This window comes from Pipra filicauda, unplaced genomic scaffold (genome assembly GCF_003945595.2).
Source record: "Pipra filicauda isolate LSUMZ 115617 unplaced genomic scaffold, ASM394559v2 scaffold701_size143630_pilon, whole genome shotgun sequence".
Lineage (NCBI taxonomy): Eukaryota > Metazoa > Chordata > Aves > Passeriformes > Pipridae > Pipra > Pipra filicauda.
Window position 1 is genome coordinate 50,119 of NW_024104867.1, and position 10,620 is coordinate 60,738.

The following is a 10,620-nucleotide window of genomic DNA, read 5'->3' on the forward strand; positions in this document are numbered from 1 at the left end:
TGGACGGGCTGGGATGGATGTGGAGCGAGAGATGGACAGAAGTCACCTTGAAGGGGTGGCACCGAGCCTGCCCAGCACAGGGTGGCGGTGCCAGGCATTCAGAGCTGTGGCAGGGACAAACAGCAGCACCGTGGCCAGTGTTCAGGAGAAACAACTGGTCCCCAAGGAGCTCCTGGGCTTGCAAAGTGCTTGTTTGCTCCAGCAAGATGGGTTCTTGCAAAAACCTTCATTTTAACCGGCGCAATTTCCTCGCTGGCAGCAGCAAAGAGGCAGCCACGGCAATAAACCCTCAGCCTTATTTGTCAAGTGTCTTTTTTAACAAGGGTTAATCAAGAGTAAAATTAAGAGGCCTCTGGAGGGAGCTCCCGGCAGCCCGCGCTGACTCACGGCCCCAAATTTATCGCGGCCCGAAAAAAGTCATTTGCATTTTCCTCCCGCACCCGGAGAGAGCGCCTCGAACAGAAGAGGTTTGTAGGCAAAAGGGGTGGAGAGCAGGGAGGACCGAGCGCGGGCCAGGCGCGATGCTTTGGTTATAAAGAGCATGGGAGGGAAGGCGGCGGCAGTGCCGCCCTCGGCCGGGGCTCCGCGCACACCGCGATGGGCGACGGCGCGGGGTCCCTGCACTGCTGCCTCGGGCTCCTGGGCATTGCCGCAGGTAGGGATCCGTCCTGGCACGGCATGCGGGCTCGGGACTCACTTTCCTGGACGCCCCCCCCCCCCCCATCCTTTAGCAGAATAAACCTAAAGAGGTTTATTCGCCAGCCGCGCTGCCCGCGGGTGAAGCTTTTTTCGCTCCCCCGCGCCCGTTTCCAGCGGCCAACAAAATATTTGTCTTGGCTACGCGAAGTGCTGGCGTGGAGTTTTGTGCCGGTTCCGTCCTGGGTGGGAAGCAAATCCAAACTTTTTTTTTTTTTTTTGGTAGTCGTTGGAATAAATCATCTGGGTTTGGATGTACTCCCTCTCCCTTCTCCAGCCGTTCTCCTGTTTGCCGTGTTCACTCCCTTTCATTTCCTCCTTCTTTGTTTTCTGTCTCTTTGCATTTTGGGGCTGGTTTTCTGCTGGCACAGCGTCTCTGGGATTATCTGAAGGATGTGTGTGTGTGTCTGTCTTTTGTGTAACTGGAATCACGGATTTTTCCCCTTTATCTGGCAACGGGGGAGCCCTTTCAGACACTTGCACGGAATTCCAGAAGGTCTTGGGTTGGGAGGGACCTTCAAGCCCATCCAGTTCCACCCCCTGCCGTGGCCAGGGGCACCTTCCACTAGCCCAGGTTGCTCCAACCTGGCCTTGATGGAATGGGAACATCCACAACCTCTCAGGTTGTGAAATGATTATTTTCAAGTTTTCTGAAACCAGGCACCCAGAAAGGAGTGAGACCTTTGGGCACAAACCAAGTCACAACACTTACTATTTGCAGATCTTGTACTGTCATTTTTCCTCTATTCCCTGCCCTGTCCACCCTGGTTCTCTCCTGGTTTTTTGGGCCAAGTTTACAAGCTGTTTCTCCTTTTTCCCATAGGATCACTTCTGCTGGCTGTGCATTTCTACAGCTCAGCCAGAGCAGCCCCTCTGATCCCCAGCACAGCTCTTGGAGTCCTTCTGCTCATTTTATCAGCTCTTTTGGCCTATGCAGGTAAGATTTGGGGGGTTCAAGGCCTCCCCCTCCCACAGCTTAGCATGTGCTGGGGCTGATACAAACCACAGCAGCCTCAGGGACAACTGAGCCCTTCTCCTGGAATTTGCCCAGAGAAGCTGTGGCTGCTCCTGGATCCCTGGAAGTGTCCAAGGCCAGGTTGGACAGGGCTTGGAGCAACCTGGGCTAGTGGGAGGTGTCCCTGCCCTTGGCAGGGGGTGGCACTGGAGGAGCTTTAAGGTTCCTTCCAACCCAAACCAGTCTGGGATTCTGTGTCAGCACAGCAAATTTTTACTGTACAGGCAAGAGAAGAAATCAATGTTTGTGTTAAACAAGGATCTCTGAGAGTTTTAACACAATGAATCCATGACTCCTCAAAAAAGGGTTCCCAGGCTTTCTGAGAGTGCTTTCAGCATCCATGGTTTGGAATGTCCATCTGGACATGCCAGGAGATCAACTTAACTGAGAGAAAAAATCACTGCCTGTAGCAGAATCCACACTTTTTAGAATGAATGTTGAATTATTTCTCATTTTTAACTCAGAGTAATGAGGACATTAAAATCAGTCATGGAATCAGAATTGTTGGGAAAGACCTTTAAGATCACCAATGCCAACCATCAACCAGCGCCACCACCACCATGTCCACCACTAAACCATGTCCTCAAGTGCCACATCCACGTGTTTTTGGAACACTTCCAGAAGTGGTGACTCCACCATTCCCCTCCACAATTGTGCCAGGGCTGGACAACCCTTTCTGTGAAGAAATTTTCCCAATATCCAACCTAAACCTCCCCTTGAGGCCATTTTCTCTCATCAGGAGAAGAGCCCGACACCCACCTCACTACAGCCTCCTGTCAGGGAGCTGTAGGGGGTGAGAAGGCCCTCCCTGAGCCTCCTCTTCTCCAGGAGGAATCTTGCTCCACGCAGGATCTGTGCGGCTCCAGGCTGGCCCAGCGATCTTGGCCCAACTCCCTCTTCCCACATCCCACTGTCTGGAAATCACAGCCCTGCCTGTGTTTGTTCCCCAGGGATCCGGAGAAGCCCCAGGAATGCCTCCCTGTTGCCGTCCCTCTGCCTGACCATCTCAGCCTTCTGGTGTGGCTACGGAGTGACCTTCGTCCTGGCCGGGCAGGGCGCGCTGGGCGACGCCGGGGACCTCCGCGATGCCGTGGTGCCCGGCCTGGCCACCTTCACCGTGGCACTGCTCCTCGTGGCAGTGGTGGGATTGCTGTGCAGAGAGCCCGTCCTGGCCCTCATCTCCGGTGCCACCTCCCTGGCCAGTGCCCACGACGTGGCCACGCGTCACAGCCGCGCCTTGGGCCCGTCCGCTGTCGCTTGCAATTACCTCATCGTCTGCTTGCTGGGGGGGTACTTTGCCCTGGGAAGGATCCTCTATTTCCTGACCAAAGGAAAAATGGCCCTCCCTGGCACGGATCTGGCCAAGAAAAAGGGCCACGAGCAGACCCAAGCCGCCGGTGGCAGCACCAATCCCTTTGCGGCCACGGGGCTGATCCTGAACATGCTGTGGGCCGGGGTTTTTGGCTGCAGGCTCCTGGGCATCACCAGCAAACTCTTCATGGGCCAGGTGCCCTGGCTGTGGGCAGCTGGCATCTACCAGATTGGCATCTGCATCTTATCCTACCGTGCAATGGATGTTCTGATGGCCACATCCTTTGGATTCACTTCCATCCTCAAGTTTGCTGGAGGCTACTGCCTCCTGTACCCACTGTGGCAGCCAGAGGAGCCATCACTCCCTACCCCATTCCTGGTGGTTTTCTCCATCCTTTTTGCCGTCTTGGCTCTCTTCCTCTCCCTCAAGAGCCCTCTGGACGGCTTGTATTTGCTGGTTTATGTGGCCTCCTGCCTCGCCTTGGCTTGCCATCCCAGGGGGTTTTTTGCAGGGGGCCCCCAAGGTGTGGCCGTGGCTGTTTTCGTGGCCTCAGCCCTGGTGGCTCTAATTCACCTGTACAATGTGAAAGCAGGGGCCAAGACCCCCCCAGGGAAGGGGAAGGGGGCTGTGAAGGCCCTCCTCGCCCGCAGCAGTTTCCTGAAGCTCCGTGAGGGGCCAGACCTTCACGCTCCATACCTGGGCTACTCCAAGTATGCAGATGCAGAAGCTCTCGCCTTTGCATGCAGCGTCCTGGCTTCTTCTGCTCTGACGGCCCCAGGAGACCCCCAGGCTCCCCTTGCCACCGTTGTCATTCCATGGGTAGTGGTAGCTGGTGGGATCCTTAAGCTTCTGGGCGGCTCAGTGGCCTTTGCCAGGGGTAAAACCCTGGAGAGCAGTGCCTTCATCCTCCACGCCGTCATGTGGATCATCTGGGGCTTGGCAAGATATGGTGGCCTCTATGGCACCACCAGAAGCTTCCACTCGGCCGTGGGCATCGCTGCTTTCATGCTCTTCAACGGCTTCATCGTCCTCTGCACCCTCTTCCTAAACATCACCTGGTTCTTCTACTCCCTCACGTTCATGCTGGTCGCTCTCAGCTTCTTCCTGGATGCCATCCATGCCCTTCCCACTGGATATGACACGGCTGCCACCCTCAGCTTCGGGCTGGTCAGCTTTTACTGCTTCCTGTCTGCCCTTTCCAGCGGCACCTTCGAGGGTCCCTGCCTGCCCATGGGAGGGCCCATCGTGCAGCTCGGTGGTGTGAGGGGAGGGATGAGCAAGTGCCTTCACCTGCCCGCCAGGAGAGCGTCCTCAGTCAAGAGGATTGCAGGTAAGGGGAGAGCAAAGGGCACAGTGTGGGGGTGGAGGGGAAATTCTGGGCGAATTCGTAGCAGAACAGCTGCTTAAAGGACATTTTTCCAATCATAGAGTCACAGAATGGTTTACGTTGGGAGGGACCTTAAAGTTCATCTCATCCCACCCCCTGCCATGGGCAGAGACACCTTCCACTAGCCCAGGTTGCTCCAAGCCCCGTCCAACCTGGCCTTGATGTGGAAACCAGGACAATCTGGTGGTGTTTTGGTGAGGTGGGCCAAGTTATGAGAGTAATTATCTGAGTTTAGCAGCAAATTGTCTCCCATATCATTTTCCTATCTGTTCATCACCCTGGACTCCAGGAATCCTTCAAGCTGGAGCTGCCACGGAAAGCTCTGTACAGACAAATGGCACCAATGCCTGGTGCTTGCTCTCTCCACTTCTGGCCCTGAGGAACGTGGCCCAGAACTCCCCTAAGTGCCAGATCTCCCCTTGGATGAACCCCAGAAAAATGCACTGCCAGAGGGAACGCTTTGTTAGTTGGGAAAAGGAGAGGAGAGCACGGAATTGGCTGGTTTGGCCGTGACAGCTCTGCTGTGGGAATTACAGCCCCTCACTCAGGGGGTTCTGCCCTGTTCTCGTGCCCACAGATATCCTGAGGAGTGGAGGGACTTGTGGCATCCCCACAGACACCGTGTACGTGCTTGTGGCCGCCTGCAACCGCCCCGATGCCGTGGAGAAAGCTCACAGGTCAGTCCTTGTCGTGGCCTAAAGAAGCTTCTGGAACTCAGAAAGCTCACAGGTCAGTCCTTGTTGTGGTCTAAAGAAGCTTCTAGAACTCAGAAAGCTCACAGGTCAGTCCTTGTCGTGGCCTAAAGAAGCTTCTGGAACTCAGAAAGCTCACAGGTCAGTCCTTGTTGTGGCCTAAAGAAGCTTCTAGAACTCAGAAAGCTCACAGGTCAGTCCTTGTCGTGGTCTAAAGAAGCTTCTAGAACTCAGAAAGCTCACAGGTCAGTCCTTGTCGTGGTCTAAAGAAGCTTCTGGAACTCAGAGCTGCTACTGAGCGCTGGCTGCAGCTGGTCAAGGGCAAGGCAGCTCAGCCTTGGTGGGAACAGCAAGGTGGGGGAGAAGATCCAGATGAGGGAAGGAGAAAATAGAGCTGTAATTGTCTTCTAGGAGCTGCTCCTGGCAGGTGGTGGAGCTTTGTAACTTGGGGACCACCAGAAACCCAGAGAGTGGCAGACGGGACAGGGGGTTATCCTGTAGGTTTGGGAGGTACATGTTGTCACATCCAAAACCTCTCTTGTGACAACAGGCTTTTGCTTGGACTCCTGTGAGCAGCTGAGACCCCTCATATTGGTGGGGTTTCCTTAGAAATTGGGATTCCCACCCATCACAGTGCAAAACCTTGATTTGGAGAAAACATTCCTGGTTGGGAATAGTCACAGCTGAACAGTCCTGCTTGTACTAGAGACTGGTGCCCTGGGGCAGAGCCTTCACACCTTGTCTTAGCTCTAGCTCTCACCAACACAGTTCCCTTTTCAGCTCGAAATTAAATCCCTGTCTGAATTCCAGACTCCTCTTTTCTCACCCCTTTTCCAGGTCCAAGCGCCAGGCTCAGGATCGCCCCATGTCCCTCTGGATTTCCAGCCTCAAGCAACTGGAACCTGCCAAGCATTTGTTCACTCCCCTCCTCTGGGACTTCATGGAGGCTGCCTGGCCATCTCCTATCAGCTTGGTGGTTCCCAGAGGTGAGGAAGTGCTCTTGGTTCCAAGTTCTCTGGAGAGCTTTAGCTTGGAAACTCCACCCCGTGGAGTAATTCTGGAGATGTTCCGTGGAGATATTCCCAGTAAGATCGTTGTGTTTGGGCTGATGTACATCCCTAAGTGCCACCTGATTCTTCTGCAGGTGAGTGGGTGGACTTCCTGGGAATGAAGGACTCTGCCAAATACGTTGGGACCCCTCAGAGCGTCGCCATCCGCATCCCCGACTGCTCTGTCACCACGCACCTCATCGACCTGGTGAGTGCCACGGCAGCCTCAGCCCGGCTGGAAGTGGTTTTGTGGCAGCAAAGAGGGTAAAAGGAGCAACCACCAGGTCAGAAACCCAGAAAAAAGGCCGTGGACAGACATTCTGTCTGATTTCCTGCGCTGTCCTTGCGAGCACAGGCTCAGCTGAGGCCACAGGAACTTCAGAAGGTCCAGAAAGGGGCCAGAGGAACTGGGATAGCCTGGGGCAGACATTGCAGGCCTTTGGAAAACAAAATGTTGTTTCATGATCTTCATCAACAAACCCCAATTTAAGCGAGTGTCTGACACCCCAACACACTTTGGTGGGACTGTAGTTGCCTCCAAAGGAGGAGCCTGTACCTGGGTGAGCCACACCAAGCTCTCTTTGGAGCCACAGACACTCAGGAGTGAGGTTCCGAGCTCGAGTCGCCTGTTTGATCCAGCAGAACCAGCTCAGAGCCTTCATTCTCATTTTTCTGCCCCCAGGTCGGGCCCATTGTGGTCACATCAGCCAACCCAACGGGAGAGGCCGACACCACCCACCACAACCAAGTGTATGCCAGGCTGGGAGACAAGGTAACAGGGCTCTCTGCTCCCAAGGGATGTGGGGATGGAAGGACACAACCACTTTGCTCCCAGTAGGCAAACCAAGAGATGGTATCTAGACTCTTGGAAAGCATCTCTTTTAAAAAAAAATCTCATGGACGTTCCTTGTGTTGGTGTCGCAGTAAAAGAACATTTTAAGCTTTGGGACTTGGTTAGAAACCAGAATTGCTCTGATTTGCACTGTGTAGTTATGGCTTGGCAATGTGAGTCTGTTCATCTTCCAACACAGGACGAGATGAGCAAAAAAAAAAACTCCTTCTTTTCTTATGAGCAATCAAACCCTGATGCCTGGATGTGCCAGGGCTCCAGCTGGCACTGGGCTGTGAGAGCACAGGGCATTCCCATTTCAAGCTGAAGCTGCTCTAAAACCGGTGCCAAGCTCCAAAATATTCCTGGCTTTTAGGACTTTCACACATTCTGGAAGTACCATGGTCAAGGGACATTCATTGTCTTCAGTTGGGTCAGGTTGGATCTCAGGGAAAGGTTCTTCCCCCAGAGGGTGGTTGGCACTGACCAGGCTCCCCAGGGCAGTGGGCACAGCCCCAAGGCTGCCAGAGCTCCAGGAGGGTTTGAACAACACTCTGAGGGACAGGGGGGATTGTTGGAGTGTCTGTGCAGGGCCTGGAATTGGACTGGATGATTCTTGGGGGTCCCTTCCAGCTCAGAATATTCCATGATTCTATGATTTCACCACTAAATCCTGAGGGTTCCACACTTTGTATCTGTGGCACTTGAGTGAGGGCAGTTTTAAACAACAGCTGGTACAAATCTCCTCAAAAATCTGGGTTTACACCCGTTTTCTTGGTGGATGGGACTTCTTCAAAGCTCCTCAGATGGTGCAAACCTGTCTTTGCTGTACTGCTGCCCTGCACCCCACAGAACCTTCTTTGGCTTTTCCCCACATTCCCTTGCTCTGGAGGAAGGAGCAGTATTGCCTCAGATAATAATCACTTGCTGTTGAGAGGGGGAACCCTTTTTTCCCAAGTGCCTGAGGGGGTTTTGGTGTGGAAATGTTGCTCTTCAGGTGGATGCAGTCCTTTGTGACGGGCCCTCTCCAGAGAACGTTGCCTCCACCGTGGTGGACTGCACCAAAATCGACAGTGGGAACATTGGGTTCTTCAGAGTCGGCCTCATCCCCAAGTCTCAGGTAAAATTCACCCGGATTTCACTCCTATTTCCTTTCTCCACGAAGTGGGTTTCAGACTGGGGGTTTCCCAGTTTTATAAGGACAGCGTGAGAAGTTATCACAGGGTGGTGTGAAGAAGAGCAGAGCTCCACGTTGCTCTGTCCTGATCCTGCTCCAGATCACCATCACACCTCTGTGTGATCTTCTGGAAGCAAGGTGAGACCGATTCATTCATGGAAAGAGCTCCAAGATCCAGGGGGCCTCCGTGGGACAGGCACTCCGTGTACACCCTTCCCAGAGATCCCTGAGCAGACAGAAACGAGTGCGATCCCAAAACTGAGCCCAGACACGTAGCTTGAAAGAAAAGGTCTAGCTGAAAATGGAAGGGCTGGCTAGTAGGACCTTTGAAGATGTCCCTGCCCATGGCAGGGGCTTGGCCTTGATGACCTTTAAAGGTCCCTTCCAACCATGACTTTATGATTCCGTGGTTATTTCAGCTGCTGACCCGCTCACAGCGGTGTTTACTCCTTCCAGGTGCTGCAGATACTGGAGCAGGTGCAGAAGAAGCACCAGGAGGCCCCCAACAGCAGCACTGGCCCCGTGAAAGGCCGTGAGGAAGCCCTGGGTCGCAGCCACGCTGTGCCCAACGGGGTGGGCACGGCTGCCCGGGCGGAGACAGGGCCAGCACAGGCCCCTGATGATGGTTGTGAGCATCACACCCGCCTCTGACTCCAGGCAGCTCCAGCGACTCCGTGCTCAGTGGGAAACCATTTGCTGGAAAATGACCTGTCACTGGGGACTGGGAGAGGGTTTCCAGCTGTGGGGGTGATTCATTCCTTTTTCTCTGGACACTGCTAAAGTATCCCGGTGCTGACTTACAAACCACAGTCACCCAGGAGGACAATTTTCACTGGACGACGCTGCCAGCTTTCACTGGAGGGCAGACATGACCAAAGCAAGGGTTATTTTGGTGCCAGGCTGGCCCCAGAGTGCCAGGGCTTTATTCCTTTCACTGGGAGGTGATTCCTTCGGTTTGGGGCACGGAGGGAGGTGAAGTGTTTCAGAGTTACAGGGCGGGGGGAAAACACTGCATGAAACTTGAATCACACAGTCAGTGAGGTGGGAAAGACCTTTCAAATCAGCAAGTTCAACCCTTCCCCCAGTGCTGCCAAGGCCACCTGTGTCCCCAGTGCCACAGGAAGGGGGAGAGGGAGCAGGGAAGGTGTGCTCAGGTGCTGTGCTGGGGGTACAATGGACTGGCTGAAATAGGGCAGGCAAAGGGTGGTGAGATGGGGAGTCTTCTGCCATGTCTTCTTTAGAGTGGAGGTCACCTCTTCAGACCTCCATCTGGGAGTCTTTCCTCTGCTGGGAGAACCCAACACTCAAAAGCAATGCCATTCCCTGGATGCCATCTGCTGTATTTCACTGTCAGAGCCAGGCTGGAATGACCTTTCTGGTGACTCCAACAATATATCCTTAGAGGTGCTGGAGAATTAGGGAAGACCCTCCCTTCCCATTTTCTGCCGAGTGTGAATTTCAGGAGGGCAATTTCTATGTGTGTGAGGAGGCCAGGAGCTGGTCTCTTGCCTTACAACCCAACTGGTCACATCTCATGGCACGTCTCTTCCAGAGGGCAGATTTCACAGGATCAGGGGGAGGAATTCCAGCCACTCCAGGCAATCATTTGTCCTCACTGGGGGCCCAGTTTCTGTGCAAACTCATGAAATATGGGGAATAAACCAGAGGAGCTGGAGATGTGCCCTCACCTGTGATCTTGGTGGCATCTTGGAGATGGGACGGCTCCTGTGATTGGAGTGTTGGAATGGGAGGAGACTCTTTAGGAAGGACAGGCAGGGTAGACAAATCCAGTGCAGAGTGGGAGCTGCTGACCAGGAGGAGGTGGAAAGAGAATTTCAAACCTTCATGAGGAGTTTTCCTTGGCAAACTGTTGCTTGTTTCACCTCCAAAAACTGCTGATCTTATTCTTACCTGACTCAGGTGCAAGGTGCTGATCAAACTCCAGCTGAAACCAAGCCATTGAGTCATTGGTTTCACCTGGAGTTGTGCTGGAATTCAAGGACAAATGCTGTGCAGTCAGAGGAGCTCAACCTCTACAAACTACAGCCAAACCAGGTCTTCTCAGCTTGTTCTCACAGAGCTGGCTCTCTTCCTGCAGAGAAAATTCCAGATCCATTGAGTTTGTTAAATAAAATTGCTGGTCTACTTCCTGTATCTCTTTGGAGTTTATTAAAACTGGGTTTTGGAGAGCAATAAAAGATTTTCAATAAACTGAAACCATCCCGGGCTGTGCAATCATCTGTGGCAAGAACTTGAGCAAAACCTGGTGGGTCAACAAGTTCTGGATGTCAGTGTGTGGGGGTTCCTGGCCATGAAGGATGCAAAAAGGATCTTAGGAGAGAATCAGACTGTGATATTTCCCAGGGTGGGAAAGATAACTCCCCACACCAAACCCTGGTCCCAGGGCTGAATTTCAACACCTTAACTCAGTAAAATAAACCTCATAAACACCAAAATCTGAGG

The 10,620-nt window shown here is 53.5% G+C and overlaps 1 protein-coding gene across 1 annotated transcript; it reads left to right on the top strand.

The window, feature by feature from the left end:
* Positions 1–597: 597 nt before the first annotated feature.
* Positions 598–10,302, top strand: LOC114002127. Its single transcript, XM_027747921.2, has 9 exons — positions 598–655; positions 1,520–1,633; positions 2,662–4,353; positions 4,988–5,087; positions 5,940–6,088; positions 6,247–6,359; positions 6,834–6,923; positions 7,978–8,100; positions 8,614–10,302. The coding sequence occupies exons 1-9, from the start codon at positions 598–600 to the stop codon at positions 8,806–8,808; spliced, it is 2,634 nt and encodes an 877-aa protein (XP_027603722.2). The 3' UTR covers positions 8,809–10,302.
* The last annotated feature ends 318 nt before the right edge of the window (positions 10,303–10,620 follow it).